This window comes from Rousettus aegyptiacus, unplaced genomic scaffold, assembly GCF_014176215.1.
Source record: "Rousettus aegyptiacus isolate mRouAeg1 unplaced genomic scaffold, mRouAeg1.p scaffold_m13_p_9, whole genome shotgun sequence".
Lineage (NCBI taxonomy): Eukaryota > Metazoa > Chordata > Mammalia > Chiroptera > Pteropodidae > Rousettus > Rousettus aegyptiacus.
In genome coordinates, this window is record NW_023416312.1 from 27,308,839 (window position 1) to 27,333,694 (window position 24,856).

General features: G+C 37.6%; 1 protein-coding gene across 1 annotated transcript in view; it reads right to left on the bottom strand.

Moving 5' to 3' along the window:
* MAOB (monoamine oxidase B) overlaps positions 1 to 23,734 on the bottom strand; it is a 110,436-nt gene extending 86,702 nt beyond the window's left edge. The window contains exon 1 of the mRNA XM_016137061.2: positions 23,582 to 23,734. Coding sequence (XP_015992547.1) covers positions 23,582 to 23,627 — 46 coding nt within the window. The 5' untranslated portion in view covers positions 23,628 to 23,734. The remainder of the gene's footprint in view (positions 1 to 23,581) is intronic.
* Positions 23,735 to 24,856: the final 1,122 nt, after the last annotated feature.

The following is a 24,856-nucleotide window of genomic DNA, read 5'->3' on the forward strand; positions in this document are numbered from 1 at the left end:
AATCTCTCATTCTTAATCTGCCATTAGCCAGGTGATCAAATTTATGCCCTTGTTTAAATCTCAATTTCCTGACCTGTAAAAGGGTGAAAACATTTACCCCTTACCTCACTGAATAGTTGTGAAAAGAAATTGAGGCAAATATATAAGGTACTGAACGCACTGCCTGTTGTATGGTAAATACACAACAAATATCTGTTCCATGAATGAATGAATCCAATATCTTAGGAAGTATTTGGCTTTGAAATTGGAAGAATTAGATTCTGACCCCACTCTGTCTCTTAAGCACTGTGGAATCCTGGGAAAGTAATTTCTGAACTCTTAATTTCAGTTTGTGAAAGAGGGATGATACTTTGCATGCAGAGTTGATGTAAAGGTTATGCGTACAAAATTACTTGCATATATAGGGCCTGATGTTGCTATCTGGTGATAGGCTGAGTTTGGGAATTAATTGGACCTTTACTTCTCTTTCACTTCCATCTCCATACAAATACTTATTAATAACTTAAAAGATTTTTACAGCAGCTCTCATCATCCTTTGATTCAGTTTAGGTGGTTTATCTATAGACCACATAATACTATATTGGCATAATCTCCTAGGTTTTAATATTTCTTCAAGCCGTGCATCAGAAAAAAAAATAATTGGTTCTTAACTACCTTCTTTTTAACCTATAACAAAACAAATGGATAAATTGTATCATGGAATGGACAAATGCCCACAGACCATAGCAGAGGAAGGTAAAACAATTTTTCTCTGGTGATAGCATTTTTATGGACCTGGAGAAATCCAAGCAGTATTTTTTGATTAATCATTATCAGAAAGAATATTTTAACATCTCTTTCTTAAAGTTAAGATTATTGTGTTTGATAGATACCTTGATGCAATTAAATGAATAACATTTTTTTAATCTTAGTGTGCAATTTCCCACTGTCCAAATAGTTATTTCCTACCTTTCCTTCTCAAACTTCTTACCTGACACCATCGCCTAGCCCTCATCAGCTAATGACTCTGCTTCATATTTTATTGATAAAAATTCATCTTTCCACAATAAATTTGCCTATTCATATTTTAATGAGAAAAGTTCATCTTTCCACAAATAAATCTGCAAAAATACCTTCATCTGTGCCTGTATGTGCTGCTTTAACTCCTATTATTTAAATTAAGTGACTTCTTTAACAAAGCCAACCCTCCCCACTCTTTTAATCCAATTCCCCCCAGGGCTTTGATCCTCTAATTGCATACTTTCTCTCCTGCATCATTACTTTTTCTCTCTCTCCTGGATCATTGTTATCAGTGCACAAAACTTCTCTACCTCCCATCTTCAAAAAAATCTAACTGTGGCTCAACATCTCCTTTTAATTACAATCCCTTCCCTCTGCATCCCTTCACAGCATTTCTTAAAAAAGAGTTATCTACAAATATTGCCTCTATTTTCCCACCTCACTCCAGTCAGGCTTTCATCCCTACCATTCTACCTAGACTGCTCTTGTCAAGGATGCCAGTGATTTTCATATTGCCAAATGTAATGGTGAAGTCTTTGTCTTTATATTACGTGTTATCCTAGCAGCTTTTGGTCTTATCCTCCTTCTTGACCTACTATCTTCACTTAGTTTCCTGGTCACATACCTCCTTCAGTTTTTTCCTCTCTCATTGCCCCTTCTCAGATTCCTTTGCTGGGTACTTCTCTTCCCAACCTCTAAATGTTGTAGAGGCCCAGACTCAGTTCTTTCACCTCTTTTTTTAAATCATTCCAAGGTTATCTCACCAAACCCCATAGCCCTGAAGCTCCAAGTTCGATATATAAATTACCTAGTTAATTGTGCCTTCAGCTATTAAATAATCATCTCAATCTTAACATATCCCAAACAGAGCTCTTGACTTCTTCCCCTAAACCAGTTCTTCTCCAGTCATGTTCATCTCAGTAATGGTACCTCAATTCACACAGTTGTTCATACCAAAATCCAGGAATCATCCTTAATTTTTTTCCCTGACCACTTTGCCCTCCAAACAATATACCGGTAAGTCAACTCTACGTGCACACACCATTTCTTAGCACCCTTACTACTACCACCATGGTCTAAGATGATATTTCTCTTTTGGACTTTTGCAATAGCCTCGCAACTACTTCCACTTTTTTTTTATGGTGGCATTGGTTAACGACCTCCAATAAGTTTCAGCTGCACATTTTAACAGTAAGGCATATATATATTTTCATTGTGTGTTCACCTCCTATAGCTAGATTTCTTTCTGTCACCACATATTTGACCCCCTTTACCCCATCTACCTCTCCCTGCCCTCCTTCCCCCTACCCTCTGGTCTACTGGCCATGTCCATGAGTCTCTGTTTCTTACAGCTGTCCATTTGTTGTTTTAGGTTTCTATCCCATATATAGTGATATCATGTGAGTTTCAACTTTTTCTGTATGGCTTATTTCGTTTAGCTTTATTATCTCAAGGTCTATCAGTCTTGTCACAAATATAAGTATTTCATCTCTTCTTATGGCTGAGTAATATTCCATTGTATATATGTATCACAGCTTCTTTATCCAATCATCTATCATAGGACACTTTGATTGCTTCCATGTCCTGGCCACTGTAAATAATGCTGCTATGAACATCGGTGTGCAAATATCTCTTCAGATATGAATTTTCAAGTCCTCGGGGTAAATACTCGGTAGAGGGATTGCTGGATCCTATGCACTACTTCCACTCTTCTCTAAATCTTCAATCTGCACAGTACAGAAAGAATACCTTTTAAAGAATCAAACTCATGATGCTTCCCTGTTTCAAATCTTCCAATGACTTATGTTGCAAAGAGGCGATCCCACCCCATTACTTAACTTGCAAGGCCACATATAATCTCATTTTTACCTACATATCTTGTCTTACTATGCTTTGCTCAATCCACTCTAGCCATATTGATTTTTCTTCTGTTCCTTGAACATATCAAAGTTGTTCTTACCATAGGGGCTTTGTACCAACTGTTCTCATCTCTTGTCATATTCTTCCCCCCCTGATATTTACATGTTTAGCATCTCAGAGTTGAGCTTATGCCTCACCTATAAGAAAGATGCGTCCCATGACTCTGATCCATCTCCCCATCTATTTTATTTTTCATGGATTCCTTTCCACTGGTAGTACTTTGTTTGCATGTATCTATGTATGTATGTATATATGTAGGTAGGTATTTATTTGGTTGATTTATTGGTTATTTATTGTGTGACCCTCCTTACTATATTATAAGCTCTGCAAGGGCAGGGATCTTGTTTTGTTTCCTGCTTCATCCCCAACACCTGGGAGAATTTCTGTCATGTAGATATCTTTGATAAATGTTTCTTACCGGCATGAAAGAAATCAGTCAAGTCAACTAATTCAGCCGTGAAGGATAAAGAGTGGTTCATTTTGCAAAGACCTTAATCTGGTGGGTTCATCAGAACATAGTTCTATTCAAAATCTGTTGTATCACAAAACTTATTCTAATGTTAATGTAACCATTTGATCATAAGTAATTTAAATTAACATTTAAAATTTTCAGCCCCAAATATCTTTTAATTATAAATTTAATACAAAATTGTTGCAAGGGAAAAAAAAAGTAGCAATTTTAAAATGAAGTCTTCCACCTGGACAAAGATTCAAACAGATCCACAAATATGGCAGTACAATGTCAGCTCCAAAACCTGACTGCCTCACATCTAAAGTCTATAGAATTCCTCTTAAACAATAATAGCATCTGCACTGATTAAAAAATTAAACTGCTACTGCTGCTAAAGGTCATTAGAGCATGTGATATTTTAGAGGTAGTTTAAGGGCTTTGTTAATTATAAATTTCTCTAGGGCATTTAAATCTTATACTTGCAGCACTGGGCTGTAGAACAGAAAGATACCTGGTCTACATTGTACTAGCCACTTACAGAAATTTCTTATATATTAAACGTGTTTTAATATTATGCTCTAGCTAAAATATTGTGTGTGTATATGTAAGTGCCTTAAACAAACTATCTGCACTCCCAAGCTTTGGGCATAGCCCCAAACAGTAACATTAATAAACATTTCAAATTGAAAGATGAAGCTACCTCTAAAGAGAGGCCAATTCCATCTTGTTGAAAAGAAGTGTAATCCAGACCCGGGGATCATGTGATCCTTGACAAATTCTCCCTAGACAAAGGAGCAAATGGAACTTAAAATGCCAATGTCACCACTTACAGAGATTTGGAACTCATTTTAGTACAGATGAGTTTTGAAACCACTGAGTTCCTCTGAGGTTTGTAAAAGTAGTAAAATCACAATAAAAATTTTACATAGAATAATACCACAAGGAAAACATGTTCTAGGAAGTCAATGCTTAGATTAGGCCATTTTAATTACAGTATCAGAATCATCTGATGGCTTTTGGACATAAATCTGTGCACTGAAAGTAGTTGAGAAACTCACAGAAGACTACATGTATTGCAAGGACATAATGATTCTCAAAGACAGAGCATTTCAACATCTTGGCTAAAATGTTTCTAGTATCAGTTATCAGTTAAACATTGGTTATGTTTCTGAACTTATAGGTAACTGATGCTAGTCTAACCACAAGTCAAGGAAAAAATAACATAAGGATAGCAGTCCCAGAAAAATGTAACAGAATAATAGATACAAAAAAAGTTCAAATTTACTAGTAATTAAAAATGAAAAACAACGATTTTCACCTCGGTTTGAGAAACTGAGAAATACCATACTCGCACTCAATTTGAGAAAGATTTCTAAAAACAGTATGATATTAAATGCTGCCAACAATGTGATGAAACAAAGCTGACTGGAATAGCAATTGGTAAAACACCTGAGAAAAGCAATTTGACAATATCTGTCAAAAACTTTAAAGTGCCTGTATCTTTACATTGGAAATTATTACTTCATGATTCAATTCCAAGAAATAATACCAAAAATGAAAAAAATATTACTCTTAAAGAGCTTTAGTGAAATATTATTTATAATAATACATATACATAATACATAATGTTCGATAATCTGGTATTAGTTAAGTAAGCTATGGTATGCCTATTTCATATTAATTAAATTATGTTCATAAAGAGTGTAATAATGTGGGAAATGTTTATTCTTTAATATCAAGTGAAAAGATATAAAATTTTGTCTGTAATATGACTATAAATATATATGTGCGATGTACACACACACACACGCACACACACACAAACAAATGTATGGAAGAAAATATACCCAAATGTTAACAATAGTTGCCTTTGGATGGTAGGACTTAAAACTAAACTTATAAAAATAATTCATCCAGAATTAGTAAAAAAAAAAGGAATTTATTTATTCATAATACCATGTGAATAATTTAATTTACTAGATTATTCCCAGGATCCACTAAATAAATAATGGACTTTTTATTATAAATTCATACTTTTCAGAGACCTAAAATCAAGCACTTAGAGTCATATAATTGCAAAACTTCTCTATAAATCACAGTCTATCTTCCTTTATATTGCCACTAACCTTTCCTATTTTAGAAAAAAATGTTATATGCAAGTGAATTGATAGTGTTTTCCCAAAGGTGGACTTTATGTCAAACCAAATAAAAATAAACTCAACTAATTGATATTTTATGAAATTTATTTCAATTACAACCTAATGATCAGACCGTGAAAGGAGAAAAGGATGCACCTTATTTTTTCAAGGCTCGGGAGCCATTTCTTTTAATTGGTTTTTCTTTAAGCACCATCTTTATTAGATTACCCTGTAAATTTTAGAACTTAATAACATTGTTTATATTGTGCTTTCTAAACTGATGAATACAATGTAATTATTGTTCACCAATTAAGGGACTGAATTTGGCATCACAATCTGTAAGTCCAGCCTCATGGGCCAACTAAAATGCCCCGACATTAGTAGGAAAACTGTGACTAAGGAAAATACTTATTACATGTTAAATATACTACCTAAGTACACACACAAATATATTCATGTAAACATACACATTTTATATATAAGTATATACTTAAATATACATATAAGTATTTTCCTTGGTCAGGGTTTTCATGTGAATGTTGGAACACTTACCCAAAGGATCTCTTCCAGCCCCAATCATCTAGGAAAAGCATATGGCAGAACCAGGCAGCTCAGCTGGGCAGGCACCTCTACCTACATGCCTTTTTTATAACTAGAGGCCTCTCCTGTTTTCTTCTAGTCTCTTCCACTAATGCAGTCGACTTCATTTCTTTCCAGAAAGCAACACAAAATAACAACTTTCTAGGTGCAGCCACATTATGTTGTATACAGAAAATCACATTTTAAAATCTTACTATGATTCTCAAAAGATTAAGCACAGCATTATCATATGACTCGTTACAAACACACACACACACACACACATACACGAGATATGAAAACATATGTCCACACAAAAACATGTACACAACTGCTCATAGCAGCGTGATTCATAATAGCCAAAAAGTGGAAACAACCCAAATGTTTATCAACTAATGAAGAGAAATAAAATGCAGTATATCCGTATAATGGAATATTATTTAGCAATAAAAAAAAGAAATCTTGCTATTTGTGACAACATGGATGGACCTAGAAAACATTATGCAAAGCGAAATAAATCAGACAGAGAAAGATACTGTATGATTTCACTTGTATGTACAAACTAAAAACAAAAACAAAATAAATGAATAAACAAAACAAAACAGAGTCATAAATATAGAGAATAAATTGATAGTTACCAAAGGAAAGAGAGTGAGGGTACGAGAATTTTAAAAAATAATTCATAAGTAAATAGATGAATATTGATCAAAAACTACTTGAGGAATTTATATCATAAATCACTTGTATATATATTTTAAATATTAATAAATCTCATTTATTAATTTTGCCTGACTTACATCTGCCAGAACATGTAAGGATAGCTTAGAAGTAGAAATGTGCTTTGTATGTTTATTCTGAAAAAAAATTATTTCTTATAGTAATCCATACCATTTTTCTAAGATTTTAAAGCAGTCAGCTTATATGGAGAAATAAAGAAAGCAGTGAATTTGCTGATATCTCCTTGTCTATAGATAATTTCTACTGCCAAAGGTTTGGCATTTCCTTGAGCAAAATATTGAGAACTCTTAAAGCAATATGAGGTCTTTTGCATTCAGTCCTGCAGGTTTGAAGACAGTATGTGAATAATCTAATCTACAAATATATCCAAATATATATATAATGGCTGTATGTTGAGAAAATATGAATAGTTTTCCATTGTTATTAAAATAAGGAGGAAGAGGAGGAGGAGGAGGAGGAGGAGGAGGAGGAGGAGGAGGAGGAGGAGGAAAAGGTAGTGGTAGAGGAAGAACTGGAACAGGACTTTAGGAATAATTAAAAGAGAAGAGAAGAATTTAGTATCTGGCATCCAAAAGTAGACCCTGAAACAAGGAGTTAAGTGCCACTACTCTATTTGGGAGGTGATCTCAAGAAGCCTTGGTAGGCTCTGGGAAGGTGAGACAAGGGAGAGAAGGTAGGTAGTGAGGGCTGCAGTATCAAGCAGGTTGCCACAGTGGGCACTGGGGCTGGATCCCTCTGTGGGCCTCTGGAAGACTGTGTGGAACATGTCTCAGTAATCCCAACTAAGAGGTGAGGAAGCTGAGTTATATAGTCTGTCAGTCATAAACAGGCAGTTGCTCCTGAGGGCATTAATCCCACCCCAATGTTGGCCTGTATTGAGAGCCAAGAGGGGCTCCAGTGGCTAGAGAAAACCCTCAGGTAAAAACTTGCAGTAGTCAGAAGACAATAGGTTCCTGTGTATGGGACTAGGTGCCAAGGGGAGATGATGGGACCCCTACAGTGTCTGCTACAAATGTTAGCTTGAAAACTAGTCTGAAGGTGATTCTGTTTCCCAAAACAGGAAACACTGGAGATGAAGTGAGTAAGAGCAGGCAAAGGAGACTAAAGGAGCAGCTAGAGAGGTAGGAGGTATGCAAGAAACTATGGGATCCTAGGAGTGATGAAGATGGATGTTTTAAAATGTCTGGTTAACACACAGCATGGGAAGCTGGAAAATATTTTCATAAATTGTGGTAACTATTTTGGAAAACAGTATTAGTTAAATAAAAATTTATAGGGTCCAAACATCCTATACTTCAAGGCTCAGATAATAAAGACATAGGAAACAATATTGAAGTAGACAAATAACATTGCGAGAAATAGAAATCCTCGGCCTGTTTCCACTCTTCATCTCTTTCTGACCTTCTACCTGATATAAAATTTTAGAAATCAAGATATGGAAGCAATCTAAATGCCCATCAACAGACAAACAGATAAAGAAGCTATGGTTCATATATACAATGGAATATTACCCAGCCATTAAAAAAAATGAAATCTTACCATTTGCAATGACATGGATAGACCTAGAGGTTATTATGCTGAGTGAAATAAGTCAGACAGAGAAAGAGAAATACCACACGATTTCACTTATATGCAGAATTTAAGAAACAAAAAGAACAAACTAATCTAAAACAGACTTACAAATAAAGAGGACAATCTGGTGATGGCCAGAGGGGAGGGTAGTCAAGGGGCTGGGGAAATGGAGTGAAGGTTAACAAATTAGTAGTTGACAGAAGGGCACAGGGATGGGGAGCATGGCATAGGGAATGAGGTTAGCATTAATGTAATGGCTAGGTGGAGAGCCAAGGGAGAGAAAGAGCAATTAAGAATATCATTTTATCAACTATATAAATGTCTAACCAATGTACTTTATACCTGAAACTAATGATAAAATAAAATTTTAAAAAATTATAGAAATCGAGATATTGCACATACCACCTTATATGAAAGAAAACCTAATTGGCCTTTCTTATATGTATAAGAATTATATGTAATCAAGTTCTTTTAGAAATATCAGGCAGATATTCTTGTTACTATATTTTGCATAAGAAATTTGTTCTTCACATACAGCTGCAATTATTCTAGCAGCAAGATTAAATAAACTCTCAGTTTACAAATTACTTGAAAACATCATTTTTCATTGTCATTGAAGTCTTCATCCATTGTATTTGAAAACTATTGAAAACCAATGCCAAGAATGTATATGTAGAATGCAGGATTTGAAGACTGGCTTAAATTCTAAGTGCTAATAATTTTAAAACCCTACTTTCTAAGAAAAGATATTCAAACATCTTAACACACACATTCACTGGAAATTTAAAATTCACTAATGTTTTTCATTTTAAAGATTGGTTTTAAACTTATTCTCCAGCAATCATTAAACCTACAAACTATTTTCAAAAGAATTCATCTATAGGGAAGAAAATATTTTCGAAGATTTGTTTACTGAAATACACCTTTAAAAAAACACAATAGGAGGAAAAAAAATTCTTTCTCATTTTTATCAGCTTCTCATAGTCTTCTGTTCACAAACTAAACCACAGAAATAAAGCAAGCATAAATCCCAAATGATTTTTTCTTTTTGCCTCCCCTACCTTATAGCCATCTCAATTTCTTTGTACTTTTCCTCATTTCTCAGATCTGCCCACTAGAAGTTTAGTATGATAGACTGACAGGCTGATTTACCTATAGAAAACTCATTTTCCCCGTGGACACATTCTCCATGAAATCAGAGGGAAAGGAACAAAGGGATAAAAGCAGATCATAGGCAGTGTATTTTAGATGTTCTGCCTTTTATCAACTAGGAGCATGTGATTTCCTTTCAGACTAACCATTCCTATGTGCAGCCCAATTTCTGATGACAGAAAAGACATGTATGATATTCTACTTGCCCCTCATAAGGTCAGGAATATCATGCCACTTATAAGTAAAACTAAAAAAGCTAGCAGAAGACACAACATATGGAAACCAAAACCAAAATTATCTTCACATCCATTCTGACTTGTTCTGAAGGTAATCTACCTTAAGGTACACAGGGAATCTTTCATTTAAAAAGTACATTTTTGTGCATGAGCCAACAATTATTCAGCACAGGAAATGTAATTTAACATCATGTCTTATGTGTGTGTATGTGTTAAGCTGGAACTGTTTCCTGATTGCTTATTCTTAGCACCTAGTATGTGAAGGCACTCACTTCATATTTTCTAAATGAAGGACTAGCAGGAACAGATAGAGATAGATTGGCTTGCTGCCACCCAGGATTTTCAGTAAATAGTAAATATAAGAGGCTGAGTCACAGGATTAAAAACTAGCCCACAATTCCCTTTTACAAACATTTCCATAATCACTGTGCTTTGTCTTTTCCAGCTAGAGAATAGAATCCTCAAAGTGTTAATGCCATCATACTAGTAGTCTAGCTCCATCAGGTTTGGTATGGCAGGCCTGGAAAAGATAGGCTTTCTCTCTCTCTCTATCTCTCTCTCTCTCTCTCTCTCTCTCTCAGACAAAATGTTGTCACCACTGGACATTATATAATTCTGAATTATATATACTCCCTGCCTTTTTCTATGTTTCTCTAATCATTTTGAAGAAAATGAGCTAGTAGGGAAAAATCTGTCTTTGCCTCCCAGCTACCCTGCACTGCTGGACCCTACGTATTTTGCTTTGAGTATTCTCCCCATTTTGCTGTAAATCAGTCATACAAGTCAGCAGTAGAGGCATTGGTTGTCAATCCCAGTGATGTGCTTACAGTTTGAACAGAGACTTCTACTTAGGATTGCCAGAATCCAAAGCACAGTATTCCTGCCTTTCTCAGTCATTCTAAACTTAGAGTGATTGGACAGTTGTCTTTCCTCTGCCCAATTATAAAACCAATAGTGGATCACTGAAAGAAAAAAAAAGATATTTTTTCTGGCCCTGAATTTATTTGTTGGATTACTCAGAGGATCAGATTTCTGTACATGCCAATTCAAAATGTTGTAACTCATTTAGATGTTACCAAAGGTCATTTCCAAGAAGTACGATCAAAGGTTACCTGTGAAAACTCTACAGCACATTCCCTCACAATTATGCTCTTCTATCCTTCTAATTCACTCTCAAATTCCTCTAAAATCCCTCTAATACAAATGTCCTTTAACCAAAGATCCCTAGTCTATTAACCCCTCTACTCAAACACTACCAACAAGCCTCCTCATAGTCTCATTTTCTCCCATGTCCATCTAGGAGTCCACTGTCCATTTTTACAGTCACTTTCAGCATCTTCAATTCTCTGTGAGAAATCCTACAGAAAGCTGTATAAAATAATAGTAGGATTGGGGAAAGAACAGAGGTGCACACCAACAGCACTACTTTTCCAAAAACCCAGAATCTGAGCTGAATCTCAAATGGTAGCTTGAGATAGATGGACAGCCCATGATCTTCTGTATCCCATCTTCACAGATGAGGGATGTCTGTTCCCTTGGCTACATTATCAGAAATTTTTCCAATAAAGGAAGAAATCCATATTTGTAGCGATCCCAGATCAGAGGCTATCAACTTCAGCTCTAAATAAGCCTACAGAGTGGTGAAAGAAGAATTAGATTCCCTGGGCCAGTGTAGCAGTCAGCCTCCACCCTCTACCCTGTTGCAAGGGCTCAGGCACCTAAGAGAGGTTATCCAGAAGTAATGAGGCTCAGTACTCTCCCTAGGCCCTTTTGGCTTCTTTCATCCTAAAAAAGGCCAAGTCCTTTAATGGCCTCCACCCCCAACTAAAACTTCATGGTTAGAGCACCTTGTGACATATAAAACAAAAATGCTGTTCAATTATTGTCTGTCTAGATTAGGGTCCATGGTAAGCAGCCTCTGAGATAGATTTGCATGTAGAGGTTTTATCAGGGTTCAACATGTGTAAAGCAGTAAGGGAAGCAGGATTGGGCAGAGAAAGGGGTTGAACTGAGATTTAGTCACAACAAAAGACCTCAGTCAATCCTATAGAGAGCTTCAGAGCCAAGATGACCACTCAGAGTTGTCCTGAATGATCAGGGGCCAGGAGTCTATACCCTCACACTTACTGCAGGGTGCCCCCAGAAAAGAAGGAAGCTGTTGAGTGAGTCAACTCCCTTCAATCAAAGGCAATTTCCAAAAAGGGACTCAGTCATATACCAGCAGCAGCCAATACGCTTAGCAGGTAGGGAAATAACCGTCCTGAAGAGGACTGGGGCAGCCCACTACAGCATCTTCTACAATGCCATTTTAGGGCCAACAGTAAAAAGAGTGAAACTGAAATTTGCATGCCCTGTGTATATTCGAGCACAGATTTGAGTTTCAACCACTTAAAGCTGTATTTGAAGGAAGAATATTTGAATTCGCTGATTATCTCTCCATTAATCCTATCACCAAATCTTCCTTCAGGTCCTTTGAGGCTCTGAGGTGAAGCTACCATCCTCCTCTCCTTTGTGTCATCTGAACCAAATGAACTTTATCAGGGTTCTTTCCAACCATCCCTCAGAGCATTTACTTGTATGTAGCTGTATGAGCCTTGCTCTGTTTGGTGTACCCCTCCCATCTGTATATCCCCATCCCTAACCCAATTCTTGGTAAACAACACATTTATAAAGATTTACTGAATGAATAATGAATCGACAAATGAGCAAACTTGACTTCACTTTCTCCCCTGTAGAAACAACAAGATAGGAAAACAAATTTGATGAACAAGGATAACTCATTTGAGTGTACACCTTTGTGTGTGCTTATCAACAGTGCTTAACAAGGGCTGTCTGATTTTGACTAACTGTTATAGCATTAAAGGGCTATTCTGAGACAGTCAATTGTATCTGACAGGACTCCTAAATAAACTAAAATCTATCATAGGATTTGAATGCAAACTAGAGAGGAAATTAAAATGTAAAACAGGAAACAGGTGTTTGATCAGCTGTTACAATAGACTGTGGACAAAGGCTATATTCATGTCTTATCTACATGGGTGAAAATAATCACAGAAAATGATTTGTCACAGGGTTATTTTCTTTTCTGTACTGAAACACAACAGAACTATCTAATTAATGATGTTAAACTTCTAGAATCACAGTATAAATGATATCCAAAATATTTTAAAGTAATATAAAAAAATGTGTTCCTAGTAAATAATGGTAGGCATAAAAATTAGTTACAAAAACTTGTTTGCCTACATATTGTAGAGACCAAAATTTACTCACTACCAGTGAAATTTTATAAATTTATAATGATACTTTTAATTTTTAGTACCTACAACTCATTAAATTACAACTATAGACTGGCAAAGAACCATGGTTTTCTCTGTATTGTGCTGGGGATGGAGGATGTTGGTTTCCTACTGAAGTAATTCAGATGCCTATTATTAAAATTCTGCCATAAAGTAAATTGTTAAAACTTTCTTCAGATGACAATTTTGTGATAATTATTAAATGCCTTCAAAGGATTACCAACACTTATGTCTAGGAATTTCCTAAAGAAATAATCACAATTATGCACAATGGTTTAGGTATAAGGATATTCATAGCAGCTTTGTTTATAATAACAGAAATTTGGGAATGCAGCTGTTCAGCAACAGGATATTGGTTAAATAAACTAAATATAATCATATGAAGTAACAAAGTTATCAAGATCGCATAAAAAAGAACATTTAAGACATGATTAACTCTCATAATATGCTATTATTTATTTTAAAAGGGCTACCAATGATGCGGTAAACACGGTAGACAATGAGTAAAAAAGAAAAGGTAGGTGGCAATACTAACAGTGGTTAGTTGTTTGTTTGTTTGTTTTTTGTAAGATCAATTATGGATAAGTTTCATTCTCTTTTTGCCCTTTTCTCCAATTTACAGATTTTTACAATAAATATGTATTATTTCTGCAATTCACATTACTAAAAAAATGTTTCCACCTCTCAAAAAAAAAGTCCTTAAACTGTAAATCACCAAGAAGGAATGTGATTTCATCTTTCATTTATCTCAGTGACCTCTTTAAAATTTTTTGAGGGAATCTTGGTTATTAATTAATTCGATTATTAATTCTTCAACGTATCCTAAATTATTTGAAAAAAAAAAAAGCCCTGTTGGATAACAAAAACTCTTCCAAAGAACTTGTTGCCCTTTCCAGTAAAAAAAAACACAAAGAAGTGAGATATAATTAAAGAACATCATCATAAAGACACAATTTAAGACAGAAACACAACCGGGATCATAGAAATAAAAAAAAAATGCTCCAACATCAGAAGAGGTCAGGATTCCAAATTCAATATGAAAGAATCATTGGAAATATTTTTTGAGGTAAGCCAAAAGAGGGGATTATTTAGGCTTGAAGGAGAGCAAATAAAACTAAGGCCCTAATAGGTCACCTTCACCATTGTGCGATCCTGATAAATGTTCATGATGATGAGGCCAGACTGAAAATTCACATTAGTTAAAGATGACTAACATAAGATAAAGAGCTTAAACTTCTGACATGATATGGAAATTAACTAGAATATGACATTTAAGATGCCATTAAAAGGAGACTATAATAACATGACTAACATTTGAAAAGTCAGACCTTCCCAAAGATGCTTTCTGATTGTACCCTCTCACAAAATAACAGGTTTCAATGACAACTTTTATATAACAAATAGGATGAACCATTCACTTCGTGTTTGTCATTTAGTAAACTGGGTCAAAGTCCTTGGGAAGAAGACTTCTGATTTTTTTTAAAGCAAAAATTTAAATACAGTCAAGTCCTTCAATTCTAATGATAAAACTTCATAGGGAAAACATTACTTATTTTTTTGCGATACTTCTTTTCTGTGTATGCTCTCAGCAAAATAGAAGAAAGCAAAGCATGCCTATGAAGACCTCCTTCCCATTCTTGCCTTTTCTCCTTCTTCTTATAATCTGCCTTGAAGGGCGGGGATAATCCAATTCATTATAATCAGCTGATCACCTCTCAACTTGTTCCTGAATTTCTACCCATTTCTTGGCTTCCCTGGCTTTAGGGTTGCCCTCTTTCACCTATCAGACACATAACTGGACACCTTAACTTTATAGCATAAATTTTCAATGGCTCTCTATTTCTAACCACAGAAAAATTTAACTATTCACTTTGCTTTTCACTGTCTCATTGTTTGATCCTACCCTCCTTCTATTAACTTTATAATCCTATTTTCTAGTCTTGCTGGGCTTTCTATCTTTCTATAAATAGAAATATCAGCTATTACTTGGACCTTGTGGCCCTATGATTTATATTATTCCTCTGATCTTCAAAGCCTCTCCCTTCTTGTCTACCCACCCAAACCTTGACTGTTATTCAGGACTTGTTTGAATTCCACTCCTTTAATCAGACCTTCTCCAACTCCTTGAGTTTTCAATGATTTCTTTTATCTAACTTAGCCCTTAAGTCCCACAGTATAGAACTGAAGTTATTATTATTAATGATTATTATTAGTCATTCCCTATTGCTTCTATATGCTGGTCTTGTGTCTCTAGCTGCATTTTAAGTTTTCTGAGGGTAGGAACTTGGTCTTACCCTTTTTCTGTACCCCCTTCAGTAAATAAAGATGTCAAGGTACTGTTTTTCTACAGTACCTTTGTTTACTCAGGAGTCTGAAGATAGATCTATTTTGTGAACATGAAAGTAGAAAGTAGAAACAGTGCTATCAAAGTATTAGTACCTTTTACTTTCCACTTAGTATCATTTTGTCAGGTTCTTGTTTCAATAGCACTTCCTCATAAAGCTGAGGTTCATCCTCCAAGACAGCAATTTTATTCAAAAGAAGTGGCTGTGAGGCCTGGAGCCAGCCCTTTGGCCTCTCTTGGTCTGCTTTTCCTTGGACAGAAAACCAGGTGTTCTCACTTGTAGCTAAAAACTAAAGACACGTCCATCTTCAGTCACTAATGATTCTATTAAAGCAAACAACTTTTTTTTTTAAGCTCCGAAGAAGTTTATGTAATTTGGATGTTCAAAATCAAGAAAGACTTTTGAACCATTCTGTCCCCACTCTTAAGGGAAATAATGACTTTTATGCAGAGGCATTACTAAAAACCTAAGCTTAATAAATGTGGGGCCCTTGCAAAATGGTAATGCTGCCCATTTAACCTGAGTAAATCTCCAAAGCATTCTGTTATGGGGATAAAAGCACTCATTCTGAACATAGCCTCTCAGTTTGGCTCATTTTTGGACTTAGAAGATAATTAGATCTTGTGTATTAGACTATTTAACTGAATTAGACCATTTAACTTCTGTGTTACCCTGCTTCCTCCAGGAGGTAAAAGGTTTGCTCCATTCTTTCAGTAGTTTTTTTTTGGTTATGGAGCTTACCTTCTCTGGGTCCAAAGCCTGAGAAGACCCATGGGCCTGATCAAGGGACTCTACCAATTTAATTCAATTTCTGGGGGCTAGGTGGGCTGAGCTCCTTGCTAAACACCAGAGATAGGGAGATAAATCATATAATGTCCCAGAATTTGGGCAGCCCATGGTCAGATGAGGGTTCACAGATGCTTAAACAGATAGTTTAAACATGGCAAATGACATGTAGTAATAGAGATACACATGGAGCACTGCTAAGACTATATGTGCAATGTCGTCAAATCCAAAGTTGAAACTGAAATTAGTGGTAGTTCTGCTGGTGTCACATACAACTGTAAATACATCATTTGTCTCAGGTGTTGAATGCCATCTGCCATTATCCTATGTTCTTGTCACCCGTAATAATTTAATATTAACTAATTTTAAATGTTATTTAAAGTGTAGAAATTCTAATTCAATGTACATCAGTCAAGTGTATATACATATGCAATTTGAATATTGACAGGAATAAAGAAATGTACTAACACATTAGAATTTTGTGATAACATACTAGTCATTTTCATTAACTGGAGAAATAATACTTGACTTTACTATGTCAATGGAACATGGAAATGCTACTGAGGTCCAAAATGTTTTTTTTTTAAAAAAGTAAGTTAGAAGTTAGAAACTAAATTATTTCTTCAAGTTCATAGGATAAATTTGACCCAGAGGCCCCCTGCGTATACTTTTTGTCAAAAATGCAGGAATCGTTAAAACAGTTGGTTTTCAGTTATAAGCTGTAGTATACTTTAAAACAAACTTTGCTGACATATATGTATCAGGTACATAAGATAACCACTTTACTAAAATCTTCTCAGTGTGTGCCTTTGCTGCCATGTGAGTATGAACGAATTATATCAAAACAATTCTAAGTTCTTGTTACAGAGGAAATGACTGTTCTGATAATGGGCAAAGGTTAAGATTGCCTGGAACTTGGAACTCCTCTAATAACATTTTCATTAGGAGCAGAAGAAATCAACCAGGAAATTGAACGTAAATTGAGTAACAGTGAGGTGATCCTAATATTAACACCTGCCGGGCATCAAATGAATTAGAAATCTTCATATAGAAATGTGTTCGGCATTTTAAATTTCTTATATATTTATCTCTTAAATATATATTAAGAATAATTAAATGTTAAGCTTTAAATTTAATTTAAATTTTAACCTTTAAATTTAGCTAATGGCTTTCTTACATCATCTATGTTAGCAAATCATGTGCAAGCCAAGAAAGTAGGGCTGGGAAGCAGTGTCCCTGTTACAAAATAATATTTCATATGCGTGTGCATGTACATGTGCATACACAGCCAATAGCCATTTCCTCAATCCAAAGTTTGACAGTGGAGTCAGCTGGCACACTGGCACTTCAGACACACTAGTGGTTAGTGCCCATTCTGTCAGCCCAATTAACAATAATAGCCAATGTATATTGTGTGCTTGCCAGATGTCAAACCCCACTCAAGTAGCACTTTACATGCATTTTCTCTTTTAATCTTCTCAACCACTTTTTGAAGTAGATATATTATCTCTATTTTCCAGATGAGAAAACTAAGGCATGGAAAGGTTACCAATTCTACTTAAGTTGGCATGGCTAGTTAGCAGACATCAGGGTAGACACCATATTCTTAACCTTCTATGCTCTACCACTGCCCCTGGATGACAGGGAGCCTAGACCTCAACACCTCACCAGAGGGGAAAGAAATTGTTGCCATTGAAAATAACCAAGCCAAGCCTTAAACGTGCCCTGGTAACTTCTGAGAATATATAAAGACCTAGAAATTGTGGCTTTAGTGGCACCTGGGTCTGCTCACATGGCCCACCAAGCAGGCTCCTCCCACAATGTGCTCCACGTAATAGAATCAATAAAAAGGAACAGGGCTGTATTACTCTAAACCTTCACAAAGCTGTTGTGAAAGGTCAAGCTCCTAACGCCTCACCCAGCATGTAAACAGTGTTTTTATTATTATTTATTATTATTAAATAATTAATATTATTAAATATTATCATTTGTTATTAATATATTTGTTATTTGTTATAATTAAGACTACAGTCAGGTGGCTGAAGTGAGGACCAGGTCAGAGACAGAATAACAGCCACGCTGTAGTGATGCTGAAATACAGATCGAGAGCTTCCAAATTTTCCACTAATGAACACAGTAGATCCCAAAGCCAGGGTGAGCTTGAGCTCCTCAGGCCCCTCGCTGGATGGTCTAAAGGGATGGGGCAGAGTAGGATGATGCTGGAAGCAGGCGGGTTCCTGCCAAATACCTGCACATATACCTCGCATCCTGTTGCTGCCTTATAAATGCCTCACAGCAAGAAAAATTATTGGCTGGTGAAGAAGAAGTGATTACACAAAAATGTCTACTTCTGCTCCCATAGATAAAAAAAAAACCCTAGAAGCTAAATAGCTTTTCCAAAAGGTACAAGCTGAAGACATAATGGCCACCATGTACAGTCCTTCATGCACATCCTTTCTAATCCTCTGCCATAAAGTCATTAGGAGTCTTATCTTAAAGTAAGGCAGCTGAAAAATAGGGAGATGGGGAAACTTTTAAGGTTATACAATACATGAGTGTAGGAAACGGGAAACTGCCTCTCTATATCCTCACCTTGACTGGGATACACAAATTTCCAAGTACTTTCACGCAGTTATTATAGGAGTCTAGGGATATTCTCCATCTTTCTTCACCAAAGATGAGGAGGTAGCTTTTCCATTAACACACGGGCCATATCTGCCTACCCCATCCTTCAACCCATGATCCCTCTGACACTCCCTGCCCAAGTTAGTCCCACTAGCCATAGCAGGTTTGCTCTCTTGTACAGATCACCTGCCAGGTTGGTTACAATTTGTAGGGCTGGCTCTAACTCTTCCAGGATCTAAGCCAAGTGCTTGCCACCCTCAGATGGCTGAATCTCCTCTCTCCAACCTGGCAAAAACTTTCTCCTTTTGCTTTTAAGTTTCCTTATTAGCTTTTATTCTGAAGACGGAGCAAGAGCCATTCCAGAATTACAAAAGATAGTTTCCATGGTTCCACCAACCCAAACACTAAAACTGAGTCTCAGGACAGAAACAATGTGCTGCAGCCCAGTTCCATGTGGGAAGTGCCACTATTCTGAAATGTCTCCAGAGATGACCTACCTGCTCCTTGAGTGAAAGAGATATCAGTAGTTATGCATCTAGATACCACACATATTTCTAAAAAGCTGTTTCACAATTGCCTTGGAATTTTTCAGACATCAAAAAAGGAAGTTACATATTAACCAGTTATACCCCCAAATACATCTCTATTTATCTCAGTTGGAATGATTAAAATTTGCTGACAGAGAACTGACAGAATGTACCAAGTTTAATAATTAACAAAATTTAAAACCAGAGTCAAATTTAGATGCTTTTAAACATAAATTATTTGATCAGTCACCTAATTCTAAAATTCTGATTTTACCATGTTTCCCATTCTCAACATGATTTGCAGGAAATGAAAAAAGGGTGGTAGTAAATGGATGTGAATTTTAATCCACTCAATTGCTTCTTTGTTGGTGTTAAGTTAAAGTTCATTAATTCAACATATTTATTGAGTGCTAACTGGGTCAGGCAGAGCTCTGAAGCTGGGGGTTAGGGGTTTCTCTGGGTAGGAAAAGAGACACCTTTATGATCTCCAGAGGTTTACAGCCTCGTGTAGAAGAAAGATATTGACTGAATACAGGCATACCTTAGATACATTGTGGTTTTGGTTCCAGACCCTCATAATAAAGTGAATACCACAATAAAGGGAGTCACATAAATTTTAGTTTCCCAGTACATATAAAAGTTGTTTGTGCTATACTGTAACCACGTAAGTGTGCAATAGCATTATGTCTTTTAAAAATGTGCATACCTTAGTTTAAAAATACAGTATTGCTAAAAAAAAATGCTAACTATCATTTGAGTCTGCTTTAAAAATGGCTCCAATAGATTTGCTTGACACAGGATTGTTACAAAAACCTTCAATTTGTAAAAAAACACACTATCTGTGAAGCATGATAAAGCAAAGTGCAACAAAACAACATATGCCTGTAATTACACTAATAAGTTAACAATTAAAAACTCATGGAAAATAACAAGGTGGCAGAGTTAAACAGAGGCATCTAATCCCATCTGGGGGGATTCAGGAAGACTACTCTGGGAAATGACCTCTGAGCTAAGATCTAAGGTTAACAAAATGTTTTTCAGTTTCTCATTTTCCTCATTTCTCTCCTCAAAGAGAATGAAATATCTTCTTCTTTGTGGTAGAAGTAAGTACCCTCTCTTCCAGTTCTCTCCTGGGCCTCCTCTCTTCTCTCTACACTCTTGGTTTGGTTTATTTTATTTACTTCAGTGGCTTCAACTAAAACTTCTCTGTCACACACAACTGTAAGCCCAACTTCTTCCTTGCATTTCCAACTGCTAGACACTTCTTTTTGGGTATCCTTCCAGCACCTCCAACTCCAGATGTCCCATCTTTCCACCAAACCTACTCTTTCTCTTCTTCACATCCCTCTTTTTGCTAACACTGTCACTTGACACATGTGAATGAAAAATCCCCAGTTGTCATTTAGTGACCAGAGAAAGAATTAAACCTTTTGAGGATGACATACAAAACTTCCCACAATTCTTCCCAACTGACCTTTGTAGCTTTGTCTCCCACCAGACCCCCCACTGAAGTTCTTAAGGTTTCCCAAGCATGTTCCTATGTTTTTTTCACATATTTGTAATTTTTTCTTCTATTTTTTTTAAAATTATAGTTGACATACATACAATATTATATTAGTTTTAGGTCTATAACACAGTGATTGACATTTATATATATCCCAAAGTGATCACCACAATAAGTCTAATATCAGGTGCTACCATACACAATTACAGTATTATTGACTTTATTTTTTATGTTGTAGATTATATCTCCACGACATTTATTTTATAACTGGAAATGTGTACCTCTTAATCCTCTTCGCTTTTTTTGGCTATCCCTCCACCCCCTTCCCCTCTGAAGCTGTCCCTTAGCTTAAAATGCTTTCTTCATCTAGTTTCCTGGTGAGTTCATATTCATTAAGACTTACTTCGAATCTCACCTCCTCTGTGAAGTCCACCCAGATTTTCTCAGGCAGAGTTTGGCATTCTCTCCAATCACCTTCTCTAGAACTTTTTCTATAAGCTACTAAAGCATCTATCAGGTCATTCATATTAACTGCTCATGACCCTGCCTCTCACATCAGCTTGTGCACACCCCAGGGACTAAAGCCCTATAAAATTCACCTTTTATTCTCTTTAGGATAAGATGTAGGACAGAAAGTAAATGTTCGTTGACTGAATGACTGAATGAATGATGAATTAATGAATGTATCTTTCTTGTGGCATGTATCGTTTTTTATCTTGTATTGTCTTTGTTTGGGCATCTCATCTTCCTTCCTGGATTGACAAATCTTCCATGGCAATAACAATGTGATCGACTTTTGCATTCCTTACTACAGTCTACCCTAATACCTATTGTTTGAGTAAATAAGCAGAACTCTAGTAGGAACTTGTGTTGTGTGTCACAGCTGCAAAGCTATTTTCACACACATTGTTTCACCTGCCTTTCACAATGACCCTGTAAGCTAGCCATAAAAAATTGGTGTTTTCCTCATGTAGCAGATAAAGCAATTGAGCAAGGCCTTGGAATCCTGTTTTCCTGGTTTTTAGAACAATGCTATTTCATGTAGATAGAGATCTTGAGAAAAGGCAAATCTGCTCGTCAGCCCCTTGTTTGGAGAGTTTGAGGGTGAATGCAGAGATTCATCAGTGCTTGTAAAAACAGTTAAATATTTATCTATCCTTTCCACATGAGTCTAACATGAATAATTTGAGTGAGCTTGAAGGTTTGGAGTACGAATCAGAAAAGGAAAAATAGAGGGGAGATAAAAGAATCTGAACCCTTGAGATATATTTTGGGCAAGAAAAAGATTTGGGGGGCCTGGAAAGAACTCAGCTTCTATACAATGGGGTGCTATGCAAGACAGCATCAGGAAGCACTTAGTAATATTTTATAAAACACCGATGTAGGTCTGTTTTTAAGTCTAAGTTCCTCCAGGAAAGAAGATAACAAAAATGCTGAAAGAAAACTAGATATATATAGTCCTGGGCCACCTCAGCATGCTGTTATGTTTATGCATCTATGTACCTACAGAATCAGGTATGAAGTCTAGCATGGGTGAGCTCAGGAGGGCCAGGCAGACAGAAGTGGTAGCCTGAGATCTGAGTCAAAGGTGAGAAGAGCTGGAATGGAGGAAGCTGCCCAGACCAGGGTCAGCACCCAACATCCAACACCTTGGTTTCCATCCAAGCACAGCAGAGTCGGAGCACCTCTGTTCTGCACACGTCACAGGGAGCAAGGCCAACCAAGCTCCTGAAATCTGGTTAGGGCAAGTCTTAGCCAACACATCCACGGGTGTCCTAATTATTGCTCAAGCACCAGGAGGCCCCAGTTGTTTGTCCAAAGCATCTCCAGTGGTCTGTTAAACAGGCTATATTGGAAACACTGTTTATTCCAACTGATCCCACTCCATATGATCTGCCTGACGCTCCTCGGAGGGTGGTTTCCCCCACTGATCCCAGATTTCTAACTTCTGTCTTCAGGGTCCCAGCTATGCAAACAGCTACCCCGTGTATGAAAGGGTAATCTCTGTCCCCATCCCTGCCAATACGGACTGGCCCAAAGAGCCAAGTTTTTTCACCTCAGTTCTGCTGGGCTGCTCGGCCACCCTGCGCTGGTAGTGGGGGAGGGGCAGGGCAGGGTTTGGGGGAGAGGATGAGAGAAGAGGCATTTACCAAGAAGGCCCTGCAGCCCTTGGTAGACCTATGACAATCACAGAACCACAGAGAATCGGGGTCAGAAGGGCCTTTTGCAATTGATTGTCCCGAAAGCCCGGGAGCTGTTCAAGGTCGTCTTTATGGTGTCCAGAAAGTAATAAATCGTGGTACACGCCTGCTTCAAGCGAGGGTGCTGAGTATCCAGGTCAAGTTGGAGCAAATGACTGACCTTTGCTTGGGGCAAAGGACAGACCTTTGCGGTACCCCAGAGTCTCTCGCCTGCCCACCCCCTTTCCCTTCCCTTTGAAAATTCCAGCAAGCGTAGATTTGGCAGCCTTTCAGGGAAGAAGTTAAGCCTGGCCCCAGACTTTCAACAGACTTCCAGGCCCCCGCTTCTGTCCAGTCGCACACCAAAACCTTCCTCCAAGGGGGAGGGTTCTGGCAGCGCTGATTCCCTGGGTGCATGGACAGTCTAGAGGCTCCTGGAGGCAGTCCCTGTCCATGGCAGCCCTGCGCGCCTCCGTAGGCCACCACTTCTCCGAGAGCCAGAAGAGAAAGAAGAGCACGCAGCCGCGACTGACCTGAGATGCCGCCCCCCACCACGACCACGTCGTAATTGTTGCTCATGGCGTTCGCCCTTCTCCAGGCTGCTCTGGCGCTCGCTGCTCTGGCCTCTGGGTTTCGGTCCCCGCCCGCTGCACCGCCCCAGAGCACTACAGCCTCCGCGGGGCTGCTATATTGCCCGCCCAGGGCGCCGCAGAGCAGAGCCCCGCCTGCCTGTCCACGTGCTGGCCGGGTGCAGAGCTAGGCCATCGCCCCTCCCCCCGGCTCTGCGGTTCGGACCTGGGGAAGACAGACACCTAGGTAGAGTGGTCGCCAGGGGTCAGCAAAGTCCTTCCCAGGGACCACCACTCCTTGGCTCTCTGAGCAGTATTTTCTCACCAGCCTTCCTAATGTGCAATTGAGCTCGGGGGGCTGAGAGGAAGGCAGATTGGGGTGTCTTCCTCCAGCACCCCAATTAATCCCCATAATGGAGCAATACAGATAATGGAAAATATTAGTTGCGCTCTTTCCAGGTACCAGGCACCTTACTAAGTGTTTTACATTGCATGACTCCAGTTAAACCTTACAACGACCAATTTTAAAGATGAGGAAAATTAGATAAAAGTAACAAGGGGTGAGGGCAAGAAAAAATAACCTGAAAGAAAAAAAGCCAATAAGGTTCTGAGACCCACTTTGACCCATTACACTGTATTGCCATTATCTTGACATATCCTCTAGTAGGATTCCCAGCTCTCTCATCCTCTTTTTCAAATACCCACATCTTTCCCCACACCCCCTACCCTTATGCATGCAATTAACTCAGGAAGGCTCTTTCCTAGTATTGGAAACACAGCACCTAAGGTTTTAAATTGCCTCACTTTTGCAAATGATCAAAATAGTCAACTGCTCCTTGAGCAAACCACTGTCAGTGGTGGGAGTTGCTGAAGCAGGAACCCAGGAAACTGGTGGTAACAGGGGCAAGGCCTTAGATGGGCAGGGTGGAATTGAGACTCCTCCCTCAAGTGGAAAGGAGAGTTATTTATGATCCTTGGCTGTGGGTCTGGGGACCTCCATTTGCCAAACATAGGGGTGATTCAACAAGATTAAAGGTGTTTAAACTGAGATGACTCCAAGTGAAATAGAAGTATATTTCTTCAGAACACTAGGAAAGCCACTCTGAGAACCAAAAGTGTAAAAAAGCAATGTATGGTGGCTTTTCAAGAGCAATTATATGAAGTGCTTCTGTTCAGGTTAGAAGAGCTGCAATGAGGGGCTGGCTTTGGGTCTAGTGAATTGATGAGAGGCTGAAGCAA